This window comes from Gopherus flavomarginatus, chromosome 10 (genome assembly GCF_025201925.1).
Source record: "Gopherus flavomarginatus isolate rGopFla2 chromosome 10, rGopFla2.mat.asm, whole genome shotgun sequence".
Taxonomy (NCBI): domain Eukaryota; kingdom Metazoa; phylum Chordata; order Testudines; family Testudinidae; genus Gopherus; species Gopherus flavomarginatus.
Genome location: NC_066626.1, coordinates 68,898,146 through 68,918,191, shown reverse-complemented (window position 1 = coordinate 68,918,191; position 20,046 = coordinate 68,898,146). Strand labels below are relative to the sequence as shown.

Below are 20,046 nucleotides of genomic sequence, written 5' to 3'. Positions count from 1 at the left end.
AAGATTGTGATGGTGTCTCTCAAATTACAATGATGAGCACGTAACTTCCTAATCTTGCTACTTCACAATTCCCAGGAAGGATGAGAGATGTTCCAAAATATCTTATTGCCCCCTTGCTTTTGAAGGCCTTGGTGATTAGAGTGCTGATTGCATCTCAATCGGTGGAACAATATGTGGTAGAATGCTGTATGTTCATTAAAGTTTCACTTAATGCAGTCTAGTTGCACTTTAAGCAGAATGATGTGCAATCAAGATATTTGGTGCATTTGAATAACACAATCTAAGTAGCATGGCAAGATAGCATGAAATCTTGTTTCATTAAGGTATTTTTAAAACAGAAATGGGCAAAAATATTCAAAGATAAATCAATCACACATACATTAAACCCCCATGGGGCGTTGATGTTCCTGTGAATACACATACATAGGGTTTTGAGTTAAACTGTGCAATCCACAACTGCATTTTCATCTGTGCCGTTCCATATTCAAATGGTGCATATTTAACAACCACATCCATTTTCCCACTGGCTGGAATTATTCCTGTACATGGGAACAAAATACATTCCATTGACACTGAAATCATGGGAGCACTCTACTTCTGAGTAAGCCCAATAAAATGTGCTGAAATGGATCATGGCCTACATTTTTAAGAGTAACCAGGGTTTCTGGGTGTCCCAATTTAATCCACGCATGTGCTAGAATCCTAGTATTAGTTTAATCTGAAGGTAAGAATGAAAATCCATCCAAGTCAAGTAAACTTTAAAACTGTTTCACTGTTAATATGTCAGAAATAAAGGCTAGATTATATTACCCTTAGGGCTGCTCTTCCCTGGGAAATTAGGTCATGTTAGAACATGACCTTGAGGAGCCATGTTAATTAAAATGTTAAACATGATTTAGCAGTTAGTGTATACAGAGACCTTCAAACTTAAAATGCTCATGGGTAAGCCTTATTGGAAACAGAGAGTTAAGCATGTCCATGACACCATGTTTAAAAAGGGTAGTCCCATGTATATCATGCTTAATATCATGTTAACTAACATGACTCCACAAGGAGTGTTCTAACATGACCTAATTTTGTGGTGGAATGAAGCTTTATGTTGAAGAGTAATTAGGTAAATTAAGCCCTGGTCTACACAGGGCGGGGAGGTTTGATCTAAGTTACGCAACTTCAGCTACGTGAATAACGTAGCTGAAGTTGACGTACTTAGATTGACTCACCATGGTGTCTTCACCGCGGTGAGTCAACTGCTGCCACTCCCCCATCGACTCTGCCTGCACCTCTCGTGGCGCTGGAGTACAGGAGTCGACGGTAGAGTGCTTGGGGGTTGATTTAGCGTGTCTAGACTAGACGTGATAAATTGATCCCCGCTGGATCGATCGCTGTCCACTGATCCGGCAGGTAGTGTAGACATACCCTAAGAGGCATAAGGTACTACTCAATATGGGCAAGGATATCAAAGTCTGTCCCTAAATTTGAAAGATGTTTCCCTTTACTCTTCTATAAGAGCTAATGTTAGTACAAGAAGATGAAAATTTTCAGTTGCTGTCTGTGCCTCTACCCACTTAGCTCTTACTATCTTCTTACTGTCATTTTTTCCATTTGCAAGGACAGAGAAGCTGAGGATACTAAGTCTGTCCCTTTGGATTTGGGAAAGCAAGACTTTGTTGCTGTCATATTGTAACTAATGAATATTTTGGATCTAATTCTAGGAATGGAGAATAGTTTAATTCTCCTGGAATTTATTCTACACAGCAGTGCTGGGAACAAATCCAGACCATCTGTTACATTTCCAATACTCATTTGTCTGACATGATGCTTTCTTCTACTGGAAAAAGATGTAACAAACAAGTGGATAACTAAGTAAAGAAGAGAATGCTCTTTTGTTGGAGCATCATGTAGATCATTTAGAGAAGAGAAGCTCTAACTTTCCTACCTGCCTAATTGAAAGTGTGTGCAGAAAGTAGCTGTGACACTACACTGTGATTCAGATAGTCTAACTTGACGGAGTTAAGTGGTATCTCCTTCCTATTGTTTCCATTGATGAGTTTTATTAAATTGAATATTTAACAAGATATAGGATGTCATTCATATCACAGTATAACGGGAGATGGGTATATTTTTCAAAAGTACCTAAGTGACTTAGGAATCTAAGTCCCATTTTCAGAATGACTTAGGCACCGAGGGCCAGATTTACAAAGATCTTTAGCTGCCTAAAGATGCACATGGATGCCCAGCGGGATTTACACAGTAAGTTAGGCACCTAAGTCCCATTGATTTTCAATGGGAGTTGGGCACCTAACCTGTATACATGCTTTTGGAAATCCCACTAGGTGCCTATATGCATCTTTAGGCACCGCTGTATAAGTAACTTCACACTACAAAAAAACTAGTTGAGTGTATGGTATCGTTGTCTGACTCATAACGGTCTGCCTCTTCTGCATATGCAGATACATGAAAATATGTGACTAAATGACATCCAAATGCTGTGTGCTCAGCACCTGTCTCCTGTAAAACCCATAGTGCCTGATTCTCAGTTATGCTAGGCCTCTTTATGTGGCTATAGAAGTACAAAGTGGTGCTGAAGTGGCTCTAAATTACTCTGCCATGATGCAGCTGTATATCACATGCAGATTATATAATGCAGTCATCTATCATATGCAGATCACTAGATTTGTTACTGACCCTGGTATATTAATAATCTTATTAGTTTTTTCTGATATTTTTAATGAAGCAAAGACCAGCATGGCTGCCTTTTTGTTAGTTTCTCTCTGTCTCTCTCTCTCTCTGCATCATCAATAATATCAAACGCCATGTGCTAAGTTGCACCACTGGTCTTCATTAGTGGCTAGATTTCTGGAGCAGGATGAGCTAATTATTTGTTGGAATTAGCTGTGTTACACCAAAATGGTGGCTATTAACTCCTCTGAAAATTTGCTTTAGAAGACAAACCTTCCAGATCCTATTCATGTCTACATCACCCAAAGAGACTTGGGTCTACATCAACCACAGAGGACTTATGCTACAAAGGAAAGATATATACTACCTGCATAACAGTTTGACCTTCCATCAAAGTTGCTTGTTTGTTTTTCTATATGCATGTGTGGGGCTATGTTTCAACTGCACAGTCTGGGTTTAACTGCAAACTTTTGGGGGCAGGGACTGTATCTTCTAATGTGCATTTCAGAACATTACTGAGCACACAGTCATAAATAATAGGACTCAGCAAACTATTATTTGGATGTTTAGAGCTTTAAACAGATGTGGTCTACCTGAGATTGGCTGAATGGTAAAGGCTTTGTGAGGCTGAATGTAATCGATATGGAACTCAAACTCTATCGGACAGCTGCACTGCAAAGGGATCACATACTCCTTGCTGCAAAAGAAGAAAGGAAGAATTGTGAAAGAAAAATTAGTAATAATTATAATCAGTGACTACAGGCTCACATCTGGAAAATGACATTTTCTCCATCTAGAGCATGTATTGCAAGATATAGGAGTCATGGAGATGGACTACCTAATTTTGATAGTTACACAACAACTATGTCGTTTTAGAACACCTTCAGATTAGAAAATGAGAGTATAATATTGTCTTAATTACTGTGTTGCTCTCCATCTCCTATACTTAGTTTCCCCTATGCATACATTTAAATTTATCTAATATAATTTTTAAGAGATTAATTATTCCTGTATGACATCACCTGTATGTTTTACAAACTGTACCATTTAGTAAAGACTAACATTCACATTTAGACCCACACTGGCTATACAAACAGAAATCAGCCCTAGGCTGCAGCCATCATGGAAACAGAACAAACCACACGACATATGTTAGGTATGTTGCACAATGGTTTATTGGAAAGCACTCAGATACTGTGAAGATGAGTGTGGTGTAAAAATCTACATAGGACAGAATCAGTGAATGTTATTCTCCTACCTACTCTTGCCTTTGAGCTGGAATCGCAGCTGGAATTAGTAACAAGAACCAGGTAGTGTTGTTACATATTTTCCACTGCTGTAAATATGACCTGTCTCTAATTAAAGACCTGCTGGAAATGAATTACTGGGAACAAACTCAGAACTACCACAACACGTTGGCTGCAGTTCACTACAACAGAACAGGTCACTTGTTAAAGTACCAGCCGAAAAAGGAAAATCATGTTAGAGAGTCCACATGTCAGACAGGCCTCATTTCAATCTGTGGAAAAAACATGGTTTAGTTCAGAACTAAACAATGCTTTTTTCCTTGTATCACTTAGAGAACAGGAGTTGCTGTTGGCAAGTAGCCCCACCTATCCCCAATCCCATTGTTCTGGACAATTGTTAACAAGGGGATAGCTCTAGGACACTTACGGCTTTTTATTCATTTGGTTTTTTAAAGAGACACGGTCAGGTTAAAAATCAGAGATGAACAAACATTCTTTTCCTCTACAAATAATACCTTGAAGCTGAAATAAATATTAAAGTTGAATTTGCTTTTCAATATTTATTCTACTTCCCTCAGCTTGGACACTGAACATAGACTAAACAATTTATCTCTAGTTTCACGTTCGCTTCTCATGTCTTATGCACCAGTACAATGATGCAAAGCTGAAGTTGACAATACTGAGGGAAGTGTTCACTTTTAAAAAGGCCATTTCCATTGGAATTTAAAAAAAAATTAATGCAAACATTTCTATTAGTCTTTGGTTTTGTTAAAGCTTATTTTCTACCCAATCTAAATTTGGGGGCAAATTTTGTTTATCTGTGTTTCTTTAAAATCCATAACGATTGAAAACAAATGTGAATTTGTTGTTCGGTTCTCATTCACATAAAACAGTAATGGAGTCATTTAAGATCTAATTCTGCACCCACTGCAGTCACTGGGAGTTCTGCCACTGATGATGTCCTTCGAGAACAAGTGTGTAAAGTGGTGAGCACCTAAACACAGGACGGGGCCTTGGAGCAATTATTAGTACTGTGCAAAGGCCTGATTCTCATTCCCACGTTGGCAATGTAAAGAGGGTTTCAGACAAATGAGAAATAAGCCCTCACTCTTTCTAAAGTTGTGTCTTTTTTTGTGTGCATCTATTCTCATGTGCCTAACTTGGGACAATGGTTTGGTGAAACCCTGGAGATCATCCTGCAAATCTGGAAACTTATTTGACACAAGATTACTCCTGCTTTTAATAACTATTTGGCTGATATTATGTCCTGCTGATTAGCAAGGAATGCATTTTATACACAGTGCTCCTTTGGAAAGCATACTTTTAAAAGGTTAGGGAAATAAAGAATAACAGTGAGTGCCTTTATTTTGCAATTTTCAGTTATAGCCTGTGTCTTAACTGTAACTTGCTTTGGGAGTTAAAAGAGACGGAAGCACTTTCCCTTAAACATCTGACCATTGTATTATATTGTTGTAACCAAGGCAATTACATAGTCATGGAGCTCTAGGGACAACACAGCCTATGACATAACCAGAGCACTGAGCTGGAAATAACTCCACATAGCTCACTGCAGATTTAGGGTTCGTAGTGAGCGGGTCACCCAGTTGCGGAGCTGGAATTTCATTTATGTAGGGGGGCTGATTGTTTGGAGAGGGAGTTTCTAGAATCGGAACAATAAGTGAATAAAAAGAGCTCTGGGGCTGAGTTTAGCGTATTCCTGTATGAGAAGTGGAATAAGGTGTTCTGGTCTATGCCACTTTTATATTGGTATAATTAGGTGCTGTGTGAGTGTGACTATTTCAGTAAAAAAAAATCACATCCATAACCAAAACAGTTCTACTGATACAAAAACAGTATGCAGATCAGACCTTACAGTGAATTTCTAGATCCTCAAAATACATCTTAAGTGGAGCAAAGACCTATGCTGGCTCCCTGCATAGGGGGGATTTTACTCTTGAAGATAAATCAAAGCTACATCAAAAGTGAATCAATGTCAACTGATAGCAGCTGAGGTTCTGGCCTTATGTCTCTATAGAGGTTTAGTTTTTGCAGAGTTCAGTCTTCTATGAACATACTCTTGAAAAGAAGTCCCGTGTAGTGGCTTTGCAATATGTATGGTAGGTGACTTAATTAAGACTTCTAAGGTCTTATGTTTAGACAGTAGATTAAAAACAAAAAATAGATATTTTAATTTTCGCAAGCCTTAAAAAAAAACCCATTTGTCACCTTTACTCACCTCTGTCCAAGAGAAACATCTGATAAGCTTATAAATGATGGAAATTCTACAACGTTCACAGCAGGGTAGCCATGGATAGGAACAAGCAAAGTGTCATCTCCCTGGAAGAAATGGGGGAAAGTACTGATTTAACAGAATTCATTAATGTTATGTATAGAAAGAGGGGCTAATTTAGAACCACACTTCAGGACTCAGGTGCCTATCCAGTGTCCTCAGCACCTTTTCGAGCAGTACTTAGCAGTTAGGAGGCATGTGAAATGCCTTCTCTAGCATTTCATAGACTGAACCTGTAGAAACCTCGCTCCTTTCTAAGTACCCCTCAACTTTTCTCTACCTCTAGAAGCTATGTTTGGAGCTCCCCCACATCTGCTCAGCTAACACATTACCACAATACCATCTGTGAAAGCTGCATCGAATACAGTCTGACTTGTGGAAGAAAGGATTACTGAACCAGGCTGAGGGCCCACAACTCTAGTACATTTTTCTGAGGTCCTCAGAATCCATGAATAATTTAGAGTCAAAAATGTTGAGTGCCTTAATATGGGCACCTGTATCCATGTTTAGCCATCTATATCAAAGTGTCCTAATAGTCGATGTTCTTTTGTGGATTTGTGCCAGGCTCTGGATAACAATGTATTTTTGCAGTGAATATTATTTTAATTGACAGCAGGCCAAAAAGTAAGGCGGTCTACATTGGGCATAACGAAAGAGAGCTCAATGATGCACTAAAGAGGACTGTGGAATAATATGAATGTTTGTTACAAATGTCTACGCTTTATTATCATGCCCTGCAAAATATTTGTATTACATTACAGTCAAAACGAGACACTTTTATCAGAGATACTTCTTACCGGACAGTGAATTCGGATACAGTCATAGTAATATCGCCACTCATCAGGACAAAAATCAACTGTAACGGCAAATGACAAGCCAGGGACGAGCCGATGCTATAAATTAACACAGATTATAAATGAGGAGGCCCTTTAATGCTGTTTGTGTGCAATGTTATCAAGTGCAAAATCAAATATGAACAAACTGATGGTTATTTTTGACACTCACTGTTTTGTTGTATTTGATGTGAAAGTATTTTGTCTGGGGTGGTATAATGTGAAGATTTATGACATCGCCAGAAATATTTACCAGATTCTGTAGAAGACAAAAAAAGTTATTTTTATGAGAACATTTGGGAATATTGTAAAGCTGCATTTTTCTGAGACCATACTTAACAAAGACAGTCTGTTAAACCATGAAATAATAGATTGAATGTTGACAGAGAAAATGTTGAATGTTATTAATTATCACTTGAATTACCATAGTGACTCAGCACTTTAGACATGGACCAGAAGCCCAGTGTGCTAGGTGCTGTAGAAACTCAGAATGGAAAGGTGGTCCTGCTTCAGAGAGTTTATAGTCTTGTTCAGAATGTCAAAATACAACACAACCAGTAGCTGATTTAAAAAAGCAAATTGTTTAAGTCTTGTATGCAGAATCTCCCAATCACAAAGGACCAACTCCTAATACCTTGAGTTGGACCTTATTCCACAAGTAAACTCTTTTAAATTAGTGGGACTACTTGAAAAGTAAAATGCTATCTGTCAAATCAGAATCTGGCTCAAAGTGTTTTTCCCTTAAGTATAAAAGGATTAGAAAATGAAATTACTTATTTATAATTACTTTGTATAGAGGCCTTTCAAACAAAAGGAAATTAAATAACTTTATTTTCTGGAGGTTTCTGGAGTTTTCATTTAGATCACAAAACTTTGAACAGTGGTGGTTCTGCCAGCAAAGATCAATGGTTATATTAGCCTTCTTCCCAATTATAAGCAACATTAGCAGCTGTTGTTAGAACAGAATAGCTTTCCCAAAGGAAGGATGCTTGCAGAGGTAGCTGCTCAGGTCCTCAAAACTGGGTAGAGCCCATATGCACTTTTCAGGGCATCAGGAGTTCACTGAACAACCCTTGGCAGCCAGAGTAATATTTACTTATTAGGACCCAACTGAGATTGTGCTGCACACTTAACAAACACATAGTCTGAGACTGTCTCTGTCCCCAAAGAACTTACAGCCTAAATAGACAAAACAGACAAAGGCTGGGAGCAGAAACAGACATGACTTGCCCAAGGTAATTCAAAAGGCAAGTGGTAGAAAGCAGCTATTGAACCCAGGTGTCCTGACTCTCAGTCCAGCTCCCCATACACCAGATCAAACTGCCTCTAAAAGAGGACTGAGGGCATTTTCAAAGTTTCCTTTGATTAATGAGCACATGTGCAGCCAAATGCAATCACAGTGACCCAGGAAAGTTTTGGGGAGGATCTACCATTAGCTTTATGGCAAAGTATCCTGTTAGAGGACTCCACAGGGCAGGAGGGCATATTGGCCAGGAGGACAGAAGATTGTTGAGCAATATGCACAGTGTACATGGATTATCCCTTTACAATGTATTAGCTATTCCCAGCTTCAAGACATACCAGGATCTGCTGGTGATGTTTTTCGATTTCATACCCTCCATAATGCAGTACGGCAGGCTTAGCCTGTATGACCTTGTTTCTCAGAAGTTTTGCATAAATCTCTGCAATGAAAGATAAGAAAACATGAAAGAAGGAGACTGGGCTACCTAAATGCCATTACTGTTAATTATGTTTATTTTATATCTGTATGTAGCACCATAACCATGCACGAGAGAGAGTACAAAGATATAGGGCTGGATCCTCTTATCTGGCTGAGCTGTACTTGACGCACAACGAGGGAGGGGAATGAAAGTATCTTTATGCCACCTCTACAGATCCATGATTCAGAGGCCAGCCTCACCCCTGGCACAATATTAAATTGCATCTGGCTGCTGATGGCTCCAAGGTCCATTCCAAAAGCTTGGGATTAGCCAAGCGCAGTGGTATTACAGGCACGCCCCCTTTTCTCCGGTCATACCCTCTACATCCAGGCCAGGAGGGAGGCAGAGCTGCTATGCCGGAGAATGGGACTCCAAAAAGAGCAGGACTGGGTCTCTGAAAAGTAACAATGTTCCTGACCCTTTGTCCCAATGTTCCGGCCTGGAGGATGGTCAGGCAGCAGACTACTTACTCGACTCCAGCAGGTGATTGGGGACACTATTTCCCTTTTGAGGCTCCTCCACGAGGTTGTCCAAAAGGATGGTGGGTACTTTCTTAAACGATTTTTCTGCATGACTGAATTCTAAAGGGGCTGACTGAACCACCTCCATGTTGGCATGGAAATGTAGGCCCACGAGTACCAAGATATGTCATTACCTGTGATCAAGCACAAAATTGAAATCTTAACACGAAATATCATGCTGACTGGTACAGACTCATTCTCTCCTTGTACTCACTGTATCCAGCAGGAACTTCTCCAAATTAGTTCCCAGAGCAAATCTTTAGACAAACATCCAATCTTGATTGAAAAATTGTCGAGATGTAGAATCCACCACAACCCTTGGTAAGTTGTTCCAATGGTCAATTACTTGCACTGTTAAAAACATACACCTTATTTCCAGTCTGAATTTGTCTAGCTTTGACTTCCAGCCACTGAATGAGTTTGCCCTAGATAAGATGGACCAGCCTCCCTGCTTCCCCTGGACAGGCATTACCATGCACACTCTACTAACTCCTATTGGAGATATTCTAGTATCTCTCAATGGAGCCTGGATGGTTGTGTGTGTGTAGAAGAGACCCTTTGTTCCCCTCAGTGTCCTCCAACACAACAAAAGGCAGAAAAGGTCCTTTTGATAAATTCATTGTTTGGATGGGTTATTTATTTAACCAAGATAAATGTATAATTCAGCAAGCCAAGGCGTATGGATCCTGTTTAAGTAAGCACAGTTATCAGAACAGAAACTTGTCTAGAGAAATGTCCAAAACATTGTGCAATAAGGAAACCAGACATAATCCACATGGAAGCTTGCTCACAAATATAACATAGGTCCCTTTCCTTCCCCATCTCCCACACCTGCTGCACGGAGGAGAGGGGAACAAAGCTTTGGCACAAGCATGGAGAGGAAAAGCTGCTATGCCAGATGCTTCCCTCCTTCAAGTAGCCTCCCCTTTCCCCCTTTTCCCTTCTCCACAAATGTTCTTTTGACCCCAGGTTAAAAACAATCGCATGCTTGATGCAACATTCACTCCTGCAAGTGAAACCACCCCTACTCAATGTGTGGCTCTATTCCCCTCTAGTGATAGCTGGGCCACATACGGAGGTTGATGAGCCTGGTACAGACTTAGCTAACAGAGTTGGGTCTTTTAACTCAGGCCATGTCTACATCTAAAATTTTGCAGCGCTGGTTGTTACAGCTGTATTAGTACAGCTGTATAGGGCCAGCGCTGCAGAGTGGCCACACTTACAGCAACCAGCGCTGCAAGTGGTGTTAGATGTGGCCACACTGCAGCGCTGTTGGGCGGCTTCAAGGGGTTTTGGGGAAGGCGAGAGCAAACCGGGGAAGGAGACCAGCTTCGCCGCGGTTTGCTCTCGCGTTCCGCGAACCACCCTGCAAACCGCAGGGAAGGAGACCTGCTTGCTCGGGGGTTCGGCGAACGCGAGAGCAAACCGGGGAAGGAGACCAGCTTCGCCGCGGTTTGCTCTCGCGTTCCCCGAACAAGCAGGTCTCCTTCCCTGCGGTTTGCAGGGTGGTTCACGGAACGCGAGAGCAAACCGCGGCGAAGCTGGTCTCCTTCCCCGGTTTGCTCTCGCGTTCGCCGAACCCCCGAGCAAGCAGGTCTCCTTCCCTGCGGTTTGCAGGGTGGTTCGCGGAACGCGAGAGCAAACCGCGGCGAAGCTGGTCTCCTTCCCCGGTTTGCTCTCGCCTTCCCAGAACCACCCAGCAAACCTCAGGGAAGGAGACCTGCTTGCTCGGGGTTCGGGGAACGCGAGAGCAAGCCGGGGAAGGAGACCAGCTTGATTACCAGAGGCTTCCTCAGGTATGCTGGGATACCTGCTTATTCCACGGAGGTCAAGAAAAGCGCTGGTAAGTGACTATACTTGATTACCAGCGCTGGATCACCAGCGCTGGATCCTCTACACCCGAGACAAAACGGGAGTACGGCCAGCGCTGCAAACAGGGAGTTGCAGCGCTGGTGGTGCCCTGCAGATGTGTACACCTCCTAAGTTGCAGCGCTGTAACTCCCTCACCAGCGCTGCAACTTTCTGATGTAGACAAGCCCTCAGATAGTAGAAGCTCAGGCTTTAAGATTCAGAGGTCCCACATCAATTCCCACTGCAGACAGCCCATCCAGGAGTACAGCATTACACATGCTTTACAATTCTTATTGTCTTATAGAGCCTACAGGCCTACAGCTACAGGCTACCACTACGGTGGCTGGGGAAGAGCTCCAGAGAGGAGCATCATAGAAAGGCAGTCCACACAAACTCCTTGGATATGTTGATCTGAGGAACAGAGACTCACAGATCCCTGGTACTTTGTTTAATGGTCCTTTGTCCTGCTCTCTGTTTGTCTAGCCTCCTTTAGGCTATAAGCTCTTTGGGGCAGGGTCTGTGCTTTTCTCCTAAGCACATAAAATGCCATGTTGATTTCTGGCCCTGCATAATGTTTATTAGTAAATGAGCATGCTTTGGCTTTACAGGTTAGCTTTTCTGGATTCAATATTTTACACAAATCAGGGTGAGAAAACATCAGTATTGTGCAGGGCAAAGGTAATTTTATACTGGTCCCAACAAAATGGAGACAACAACATGCTGAAACAATGGTAAATAGCATGTCACTTTCTCTCCATTTGTGTTACATAAATTTATATTTTAAAATTTTAACTATAAAATCACCATCATCATCCTCCTTGCTACTGTCCCTCATTAAGTGTAAAAGGTGTGAAAAGCAGGTGACGGAATGCCATTAGGAAAGTATTCTTTCATATAGGTTCATATCAGTAACTGACAACAGCAAACCCCACTACCCATCTACATTACAAACCGTCCATATTATTCCCTCCCACAATACCTGTGTCTGCCTTTAAGACCCTGATCCTACAACTACTGGGGCAGGACAGTCAGTTGAACTACTCTGTGTAATAAACATTATGGGTGAAATCCTGGCCCCACTGAAGTCAATGGCAAAACTCACATTGTTAAATAAAGCTAGGATTTCACTGTACATCTATTAATATTTGAGCCATTAGATCTTTTTGTGTCTTGTAGAGCACCGAGCACACTTAACAAGTAATAAATTAAATACATAAGAATACAATTAAATGCAGTTGCACATAGCATGAGATTTTCAAAAGCACCTAAGTGAGTTAGGAGCAATGGGACTTATGCTCCAAAGTCAATGAAGCACTTTTGAAAATTCCACTCACATTGGTGAAGATGCTGCTGCTGATTTAACTCTCAGGTCTCTTGATGCCTTAGTGTCACAGGCTTCCTATTATAACAAGAGTGTTTTGCATATTTTTTCAATTACTTTAAATAAATCTTCACGTTTTATGTCATGAAGCTAAAAGTTTCATTATTTTATACACTATCATAAAAAAGTTAAAGCAGGCTGGCTTGAGACTGACTGCCTTTATTATTAGTACTGGGCTGTGTCTCACACCAGGTGAGAATCTGAATGGACGAGATTTAAAATAATTCAGCGTTGAATTATAAGAGCCAAAGTTTCAGTATAATTGTGCCCAGGAGGACACATATCCTTGGCAGGCACAAAACCCACACAATTGTATTTGGAAATCACAGCCCTGATCCTGCATGAGCTCTGTGCAGGCAGAGACCACCTGTGTGGAGCTGTTTGCAGGCTCAGGACCACAGTAACTAGGATTAAAATCAGTGGGAATTAGGCACCTAAACAACTTTGAGGATCTAGGCCTGAGGTGCTTAGTTACCTGACTGGCATGCATACACTCAGGTTTCTGCACATAAACTGGGTTAGTGTGCATTCAGATGGACTCCAGATACACAATCACCTGACTGGCACCTGCAAATAGACACGCTTGCAAATTCTCCATTGTTAAAACGGTGCCCCTAAACATCTCACTGAAACACACGCACGTGGCAAAAGTCCCTGCCTCCCCCAGAGGGACAGACTCCCTTAAAGCGAGTCCCCAGGCTCAGAGAAGGGCAGGAGATGTAGGGCAGCGGGTCTGTTTGCACTGAGGTGCTGTGGGGGGCTTGTACTCTGCTGCACCAGAGTCCTGGACACCCACCACAGGGCAGGCTGCCAGCCACTCACCTGCACTCAGCCTGCAGCCAACTTCTGCACCTACCTCGAGTGCAGGCCACAGCCCAGAGCCTTGTCCACAGCCATGAGTGAGAGGGGGCGATGGGCAGGGAGGGGGAGCAGGGCAGCCCAGCCTAGCAACCTGCCTGCCCTGGGCACAACAGGGCCAGCAGCAGCATCTCCCCAGCCCAGCTCCTCTCCCCTGGTTGCTAGGCTAACACCAACTCAGTTCCAAGACAAAGCCTGCAGCGGGCTGTACCATCTTCAGCTCTGGCACAGGGGGAGAAGTGGCAAAGTTTTGGGGGAAGAAATTAAAGAAAAACACCTGGATTTTTTCCCATCCCTTCTAAGAGTTTTTTCCTAATGTTTACATGTTTAGCCTCCAAATCTCTTTTCAGTGGTTTGAGAAAGGGTTTGTGGGGAGTGAGCTTAGCTCTAGGCAGTACCACCACTGAGTCAGAAAGGCCTAGGCTGGGAATCTATAGAGCAGAGAAGCTGGGTCCTGTAGGCCAAGTCTGTGGTTTTCAACCTTTATTAATTTGCAGACACCCCTAAACACTTTTGAATGGAGGCACAGCTGCCTTTGGAAATCTTAGACGTAGTCCGCGGACCCCAGAAGTGACTCTCAACCTTTCCAGACTCCGACACCCCTTTCAGGAGTCAGATTTGTCTTGCGTACCCCCAAGTTGCACCTCACCTAAAAATTGTTTGCTTACAAAGTCAGACATAAAAATACAAAGTGTCACAACACACTAATACTGAGAAACTGCTGACTTCCTCATTTTTGCTGTATCATTATAAAATAAATCAATTGGAATATATTGTACTTACATTTCAGTGTATAGTACACAGAACAGTATAAGCAAGTTGTTGTCTGTAGGAAATTTTAGTTTGTACTGACTTCACTGGTGCTTTTTATGTAGCCTGTTGTAAAACTAGGCAAATTTCTAGATGAGTTGAGGTGCTCCCTGGAAAACTTCCGTGTACCCCCAGGGTCCGCGTACCCCTGGCTGAGAACCACTGTTCTGTGGTAACAACAACCTTTTGCAGACCCCTCTTAGACATAGTCTGTGTACTCTCAGGGAGCTGTGGACCACAGATTGAAAACCAGTGATCTAGAGGATGAAGTCTCAGTGGCTGCATCTTGGTGAGTGTGGGGAATACTTGTACTTCTCTCAGATGTCACTGGAACAACAGCAAAGCAATGTATTTGCTCACCCCTGTCACTTTGAAGTTGTCAGTTCCCCGTAAGGCATTTGAAATGAAATCTTTAGAGTTTGCAAGTGTCTTTATCTTTTTGGATTGCAAAAGGGTTTTAATTATGGGCTTGACCCTTCAGCTTTTACTCCTATGAGTAATCCTTACTCCTCACTTATGCAAAAATCACTTAAGTGCATAGGGATTGCAAGACAGGGCTCTGTGTTTTTATTATATTATAATGTACGTTCTTGGGCAAAGAGATCTTCATAATTACAATTGTTAATTATTATTATTCCATATAATTGCTCGCACTTGTAATAACATGACATGCAAAGGAAAACCAAACAGCTATGAACTGAATACATATAAAGATTATACCTTTTCCAATTAAATTCTGTTAGTCTACTCTGAGTACTTGCATGTGCTTCACTGGTATAAAAGGTCACCCGACAGTTACTGCAGTTTGTCATAAAAGCAAAACATTTTAGTTGCAGCTGTGAATGCTTACATTTAGGGGATGGAATGATCTTTTAAAAATTCCTATAAAGAAAACCAAATAGTGCTACCGATATTAATTTGGTAAAGGTTATAATATTAATGAAATCCAGTTTGGAGACTCTTCATTCTTGCAGATATAATTTTGTTACATGAAAGTTTATTCTCTAATGGTAATAACTTCAGATAACAAAATCAACGAATACTGTCAATTTTTTATGTTAACAACTAAAGAAAATTGTAGGTGAAACCTGTTGTAACTTGACAAATTACATGTGTAGTTTTGTGCTGCCTGTTTATCTCCTTCTAGACACAAAGAAAGGGCCTAATACTGCAAGCCCTTTCTGAGGTTAGTAATGTCGTTGGTTTTAATTAAGCTATTTTCAATGAGAGAAATTGATCTCTCTGCAGAGGTCAGCTCAGTGCATTCATACTACTTATGTGCCACCTACACTCTGTTTTGAGGGCTTAAGTAGTGCATGGGCACTGCGCTTCTGTACAGGGATCAGTTTGACTCAGTGGAATGTCTTGTGCTAGTAAGAGTTTCCAGGATCGGGCCCAAATGTTTTGCATCGTTTATACTATTTGACTATTTATTATTTGGGTAACAGAAGGACCCAAAGGACTCATCCAGGATCCGGGCCCCATTTTGCTAGATGATGTGTAACAGTTGCTGTCTACTCCTGTTTGAACTTGAATCAGCTCAGATAAAGGAAATTTCACTATTGTTGCTAGTTAGTTACCAATCAATACCAATATCAGATTCTCCTACATTAGTAGGGTGCTGCAATATTTGGGTTGCAAATGCTGCAGGGGATTTTTTAAAAACAGTTTTTATTGAAACCGTAAATAAATAAATATTTTCCTTGATAAAACCTAGGAAAGGCCTTTTTTGTTTTTTGGTACATAACCTACATTTTGGGTCTTCCTGGTCTTAGAATATCCCTATAAACCAGCATTTCTCAACCGTGGCCCCTGGAGGAGGGGGGACTGTGACGCACTCAAAATTTGATTACACTGGAAAGCAAAGAAAATCTCTCTCCTCTATTCCTAGCCCACTCTTACTCTTCAAGGTCAAGTATTTTCTGTCATCCTCTCAAAACACAAACAAATGATCTAGGCTTATCATTGATACATTTTTTACTTCTGCTTTTATAAAAAATGGTTTGCAATTTTTTTTTAACCACAAATAAGGAGTTGCTAGCCTGAAAAGCTGAGAGACATGGCTTTAAACTTCTAAGTGACCTATCTAGCCTGATAACCTACTCCTATGTTGCTGAAGATACTATTGTATCTTTAAAAAGTACAGTTAGTAGAGGGGCTTCAAATCTGGCACTTGCTTTGAAGTCAGTGGAAGTTCCATGCACAAGGGATTTGCAGGTTGAACATCAGACTATATGAGTTTATTTTCTGCGTTTTTGTGATCTCTAAAACATCACTGTTATTAAAGCATTTTGTGGCCGTTCCACTTGTTTCTCATTTGGTATATATTTTTCCTGGCAGTGAGCACACATCTGGAACAAATCATATTACTGTCCATGCCATTGTTTGCACAATGTCTGGTAGACACCTTATTTGGAGGAAGTGATTGCTTCTAACCCCCTTTTTAAATTTCTTTATACTCCAGCAATACAGTAATTCTGTTCTATTAAATGTAATGCAACAATAGAAATGGAAGATAGCAGTGTAACCATCAACTCAAAACACACGTGATTAAGAGGCATGAAACCATTTTTAAAAATTAGCTCATAAAATTCAGCTCTCAATATCTTCATTCCTACTGTTTAATAAAATACAATTGCAAGTAATTAAAAATGGAGTACACTCATGTGCTTTACATTTACATAGAAGCACTTTCTGCAGCATGTTCGTGGAAAAATTCTGCGTGACATTTATCCTTCTTACTTTTACCTTGTCCTACTGTAACAAATGCATGGTTCCTAGGACTTCATGGTTGTCACCATTCTCATGTAAACTGAAGACAATCTCCATTAGCTATATTTTGTAAATGGCCTATGAGACATAACCTAGAAGTTCTAATTCTATCCAGTAAAGGGCAGTGATACAATATGATGGGGGCTAATTTAGCTACAACGAGTCAGGAAAAAGATCTTGGAGTTATTGTGCATAGTTCTCTGAAGATGTCCATGCAGTGTGCAGAGGCTGTCAAAAAAGCAAACAGGATGTTGGGAATCATTAAAAAGGGGACAGAGAATAAGATTGAGAATATATTATTGCTCTTATATAAATCAATGATACGCCCACATCTCGAATACTGCATACAGATGTGATCTCCTCACCTCAAAAAAGATATACTGGCACTAGAAAAGGTTCAGAAAAGGGCAACTAAAATGATTAGGGGTTTGGAGAGAGTCCCATCTAAGGAAAGATTAAAGAGGCTAGGCCTCTTCAGCTTGGAAAAGAGGAGACTAAGGGGGGATATGATAGAGATATATAAAATCATGAGAGATGTGGAGAAAGTAGATAAGGAAAAGTTATTTACTTATTCCCATAATACAAGAACTAGGGGTCACCAAATGAAATTAATAGGTAGCAGGTTTAAAACAAATATACGGAAGTTCTTCTTCATGCAGCGCACAGTCAACTTGTGGAACTCCTTACCTGAGGAGGTTGTGAAGGCTAGGACTATAATAGCATTTAAAAAGGAACTGGATAAATTCATGGTGGTTAAGTCCATAAATGGCTATTAGCCAGGATGGGTAAGGAATGGTGTCCTTAGCCTCTGTTTGTCAGAGGATGGAGATGGATGGCAGGAGAGAGATCACTTGATCATTGCCTGTTAGGTTCACTCCCTTTGGGGCACCTGGCATTGGCCACTGTCGGTAGACAGGAGACTGGGCTAGATGGACCTTTGGTCTGACCCGGTACGGCCGTTCTTATGTTCTTATGTACACATACATATTGTAGTAACCAGCCCATTACATTGTTCTGCATGAAACAGAAAAAAATACATTGATAACAATTAGTTTAAAACTTTACCCAAGATGTTTTTCTCTGAAAATATTTTTGATTGAAATGCATGGGCACAAGTGTACAGGTAACAGCTGTACACACAGTAAAACAGTTATTTTTTTAAAGCTCACAGAAACATTTAGATACTGATTTTTAATAAACAGATCAATTTGAAGCAACATACTATTGGTAGAAGAAAAACGTGTGGGTTTGGGAGCTCTTCTGTTTGAAGGATCTGTCATAAATTGATATTACATGATAGTCAGGAGAGGCCGTCAAACCACTGTAATTAGTGTAGGTGACATTCCTTTTTTAATTAGAAGGCTATGAGGAAAAGAAAGGATGGTGTAAGTAGGGGCTAGGGCACTATCCTAGGACTTGGTCCACCTGGGTTCACATACCTGCTCTACTTCCTTGGGCAAGTCACTTAGTCTCCCTGTGCCTCAGTTCCCTATCTGCAAAATGGAGATAATAGCACTCGTTTACCTCCCAGGGAGATTGTAAGGTGCTCAGATATTACATTAAAGGGGCCCATATAAGCACCTAAGACAGCCAGAATTTCTTCCAAACTTTAATTTTTAGACTTTATCCAATAGCAAAGTTTCCTCTCTCAGATGCCAATGACTTTGTCTCTGATCTAGACACAGAATCATCTGACTTCATCAGATATTTGATCACTTCAAATATCAGGGCAGTACAGTGTAGAGTTGGTGGCTGCAGCTTTTCCAGATTCTCATTTCACATTCATCAGATACACAGCCTTTCAAACAGAGAGGATGTTCTGTTGATTCCCTCTGGGGCACCTGGCATTGGCCACTGTTGAAATACGGGATTCTGGGCTGGATGGACCTTTGGTCTGACCCAGTATGGCCGTTCTTATGTACAGTGCTGTCTTCATTTACCTGGGAAAAACACTTCAGGAAATTTTTAGAAGAAGATTAGGAAAAGAGAACACATCATAGCAAATAGGATATTATAATAGTTTAGTCTCATGCTCTCTCTCAAAGACATCATACATATATTGCTCTATCTATCTATTGATCTCTCTATCTGCAAAGTCATATTTGGCTATGTCTACACTGCAATGAAATACCAGTGGCTGGCTTGGGTCAGCTGACTCAGGCTTGCAGGCCTCAGGCTGCAGGGCTATGAAATTGCAAAGTAGACATTCAGGCTCGGGGTAGAGCCTGGGCTCCGAGACCCCCCAATGTGAGGGGGTCTTAGACCCCAGGCTTCAGGCCAGGCTCAAACATCTACACTACAATTTTATAGCCCTACAGCCCAAGCCTCATGAGTCTGACTGAGCTGACCCACAGCTGTACTGCAGGTCTTTTATTGCAGTGTAGATGTATCTTAAGGTTCAAACCATAACCAGGTTCCATCTGCATCTGCTTCCCTATCTCTACAAGAACCCTGGATCTGAATTAAATGTGCACTTGGAAAAGTGCTGTGTAAATTATTCTGGGGATGATGACACTCAATGAAAAAGTTGGGCTGAATGAGAGGATCAACAACCAGAATGATAAAATTTGCGGACAGGGCCAAGTTAAAGAAAGTCCTAATAGATTAAAACAAAGTCCATTTAAAAATTGAGTGTAAAACTATCTATGGAGGTATTTATGCTGTGTGCATCACTCTGGCCTGAGTCTACAGATCCTTTCACCATGTAAGCAACCACACAGACTTCACTGGTAATTTAAGTATAAGTAAGGGTTTGACAGATCAAGGTTTATATTAGTGACTCTAGCCTGTGATTCTTTAAATCCATATTCCAAACGTTGGGTTAAAAAGATGTATTGCATGGGTGTCAAATCATAATGGAGGCAAATTAATCCAGGATTTAAATCTGATGAGGATTACAAATCACTGGAAGGAGGAGAATCAGAGAAATTTTAACGGAAGTATTGAAAAAACTGAAAGGTGTTATTAGCAAGCACTTACAATTGAAGTTAGTTGGAACTTGATATGTAAAGAGTCTAAAAATCTGACTAATACAGTTCAAAGTGCACACTTTGTTTAGTTTGCTCATAGAGACATAATGCAAA

General features: G+C 40.9%; 1 protein-coding gene across 2 annotated transcripts in view; it reads right to left on the bottom strand.

Moving 5' to 3' along the window:
- CFAP221 (cilia and flagella associated protein 221) overlaps window positions 1-13,519 on the bottom strand; it is a 33,580-nt gene extending 20,061 nt beyond the window's left edge. The window contains exons 1-9 of one of the 2 annotated variants that reach the window (XM_050916667.1): window positions 13,346-13,519; window positions 9,506-9,642; window positions 9,241-9,425; window positions 8,631-8,731; window positions 7,222-7,308; window positions 7,014-7,109; window positions 6,163-6,263; window positions 3,273-3,376; window positions 380-539 (exon numbers count right to left, since the gene is read on the bottom strand). In XM_050916667.1, the coding sequence (XP_050772624.1) occupies window positions 380-539; window positions 3,273-3,376; window positions 6,163-6,263; window positions 7,014-7,109; window positions 7,222-7,308; window positions 8,631-8,731; window positions 9,241-9,379 (788 nt within the window). In that variant the 5' untranslated portion in view covers window positions 9,380-9,425; window positions 9,506-9,642; window positions 13,346-13,519. The remainder of the gene's footprint in view (window positions 1-379; window positions 540-3,272; window positions 3,377-6,162; window positions 6,264-7,013; window positions 7,110-7,221; window positions 7,309-8,630; window positions 8,732-9,240; window positions 9,426-9,505; window positions 9,643-13,345) is intronic. The other variant, XM_050916665.1, reaches the window with a different exon arrangement.
- Between the last annotated feature and the right edge of the window lie 6,527 nt (window positions 13,520-20,046).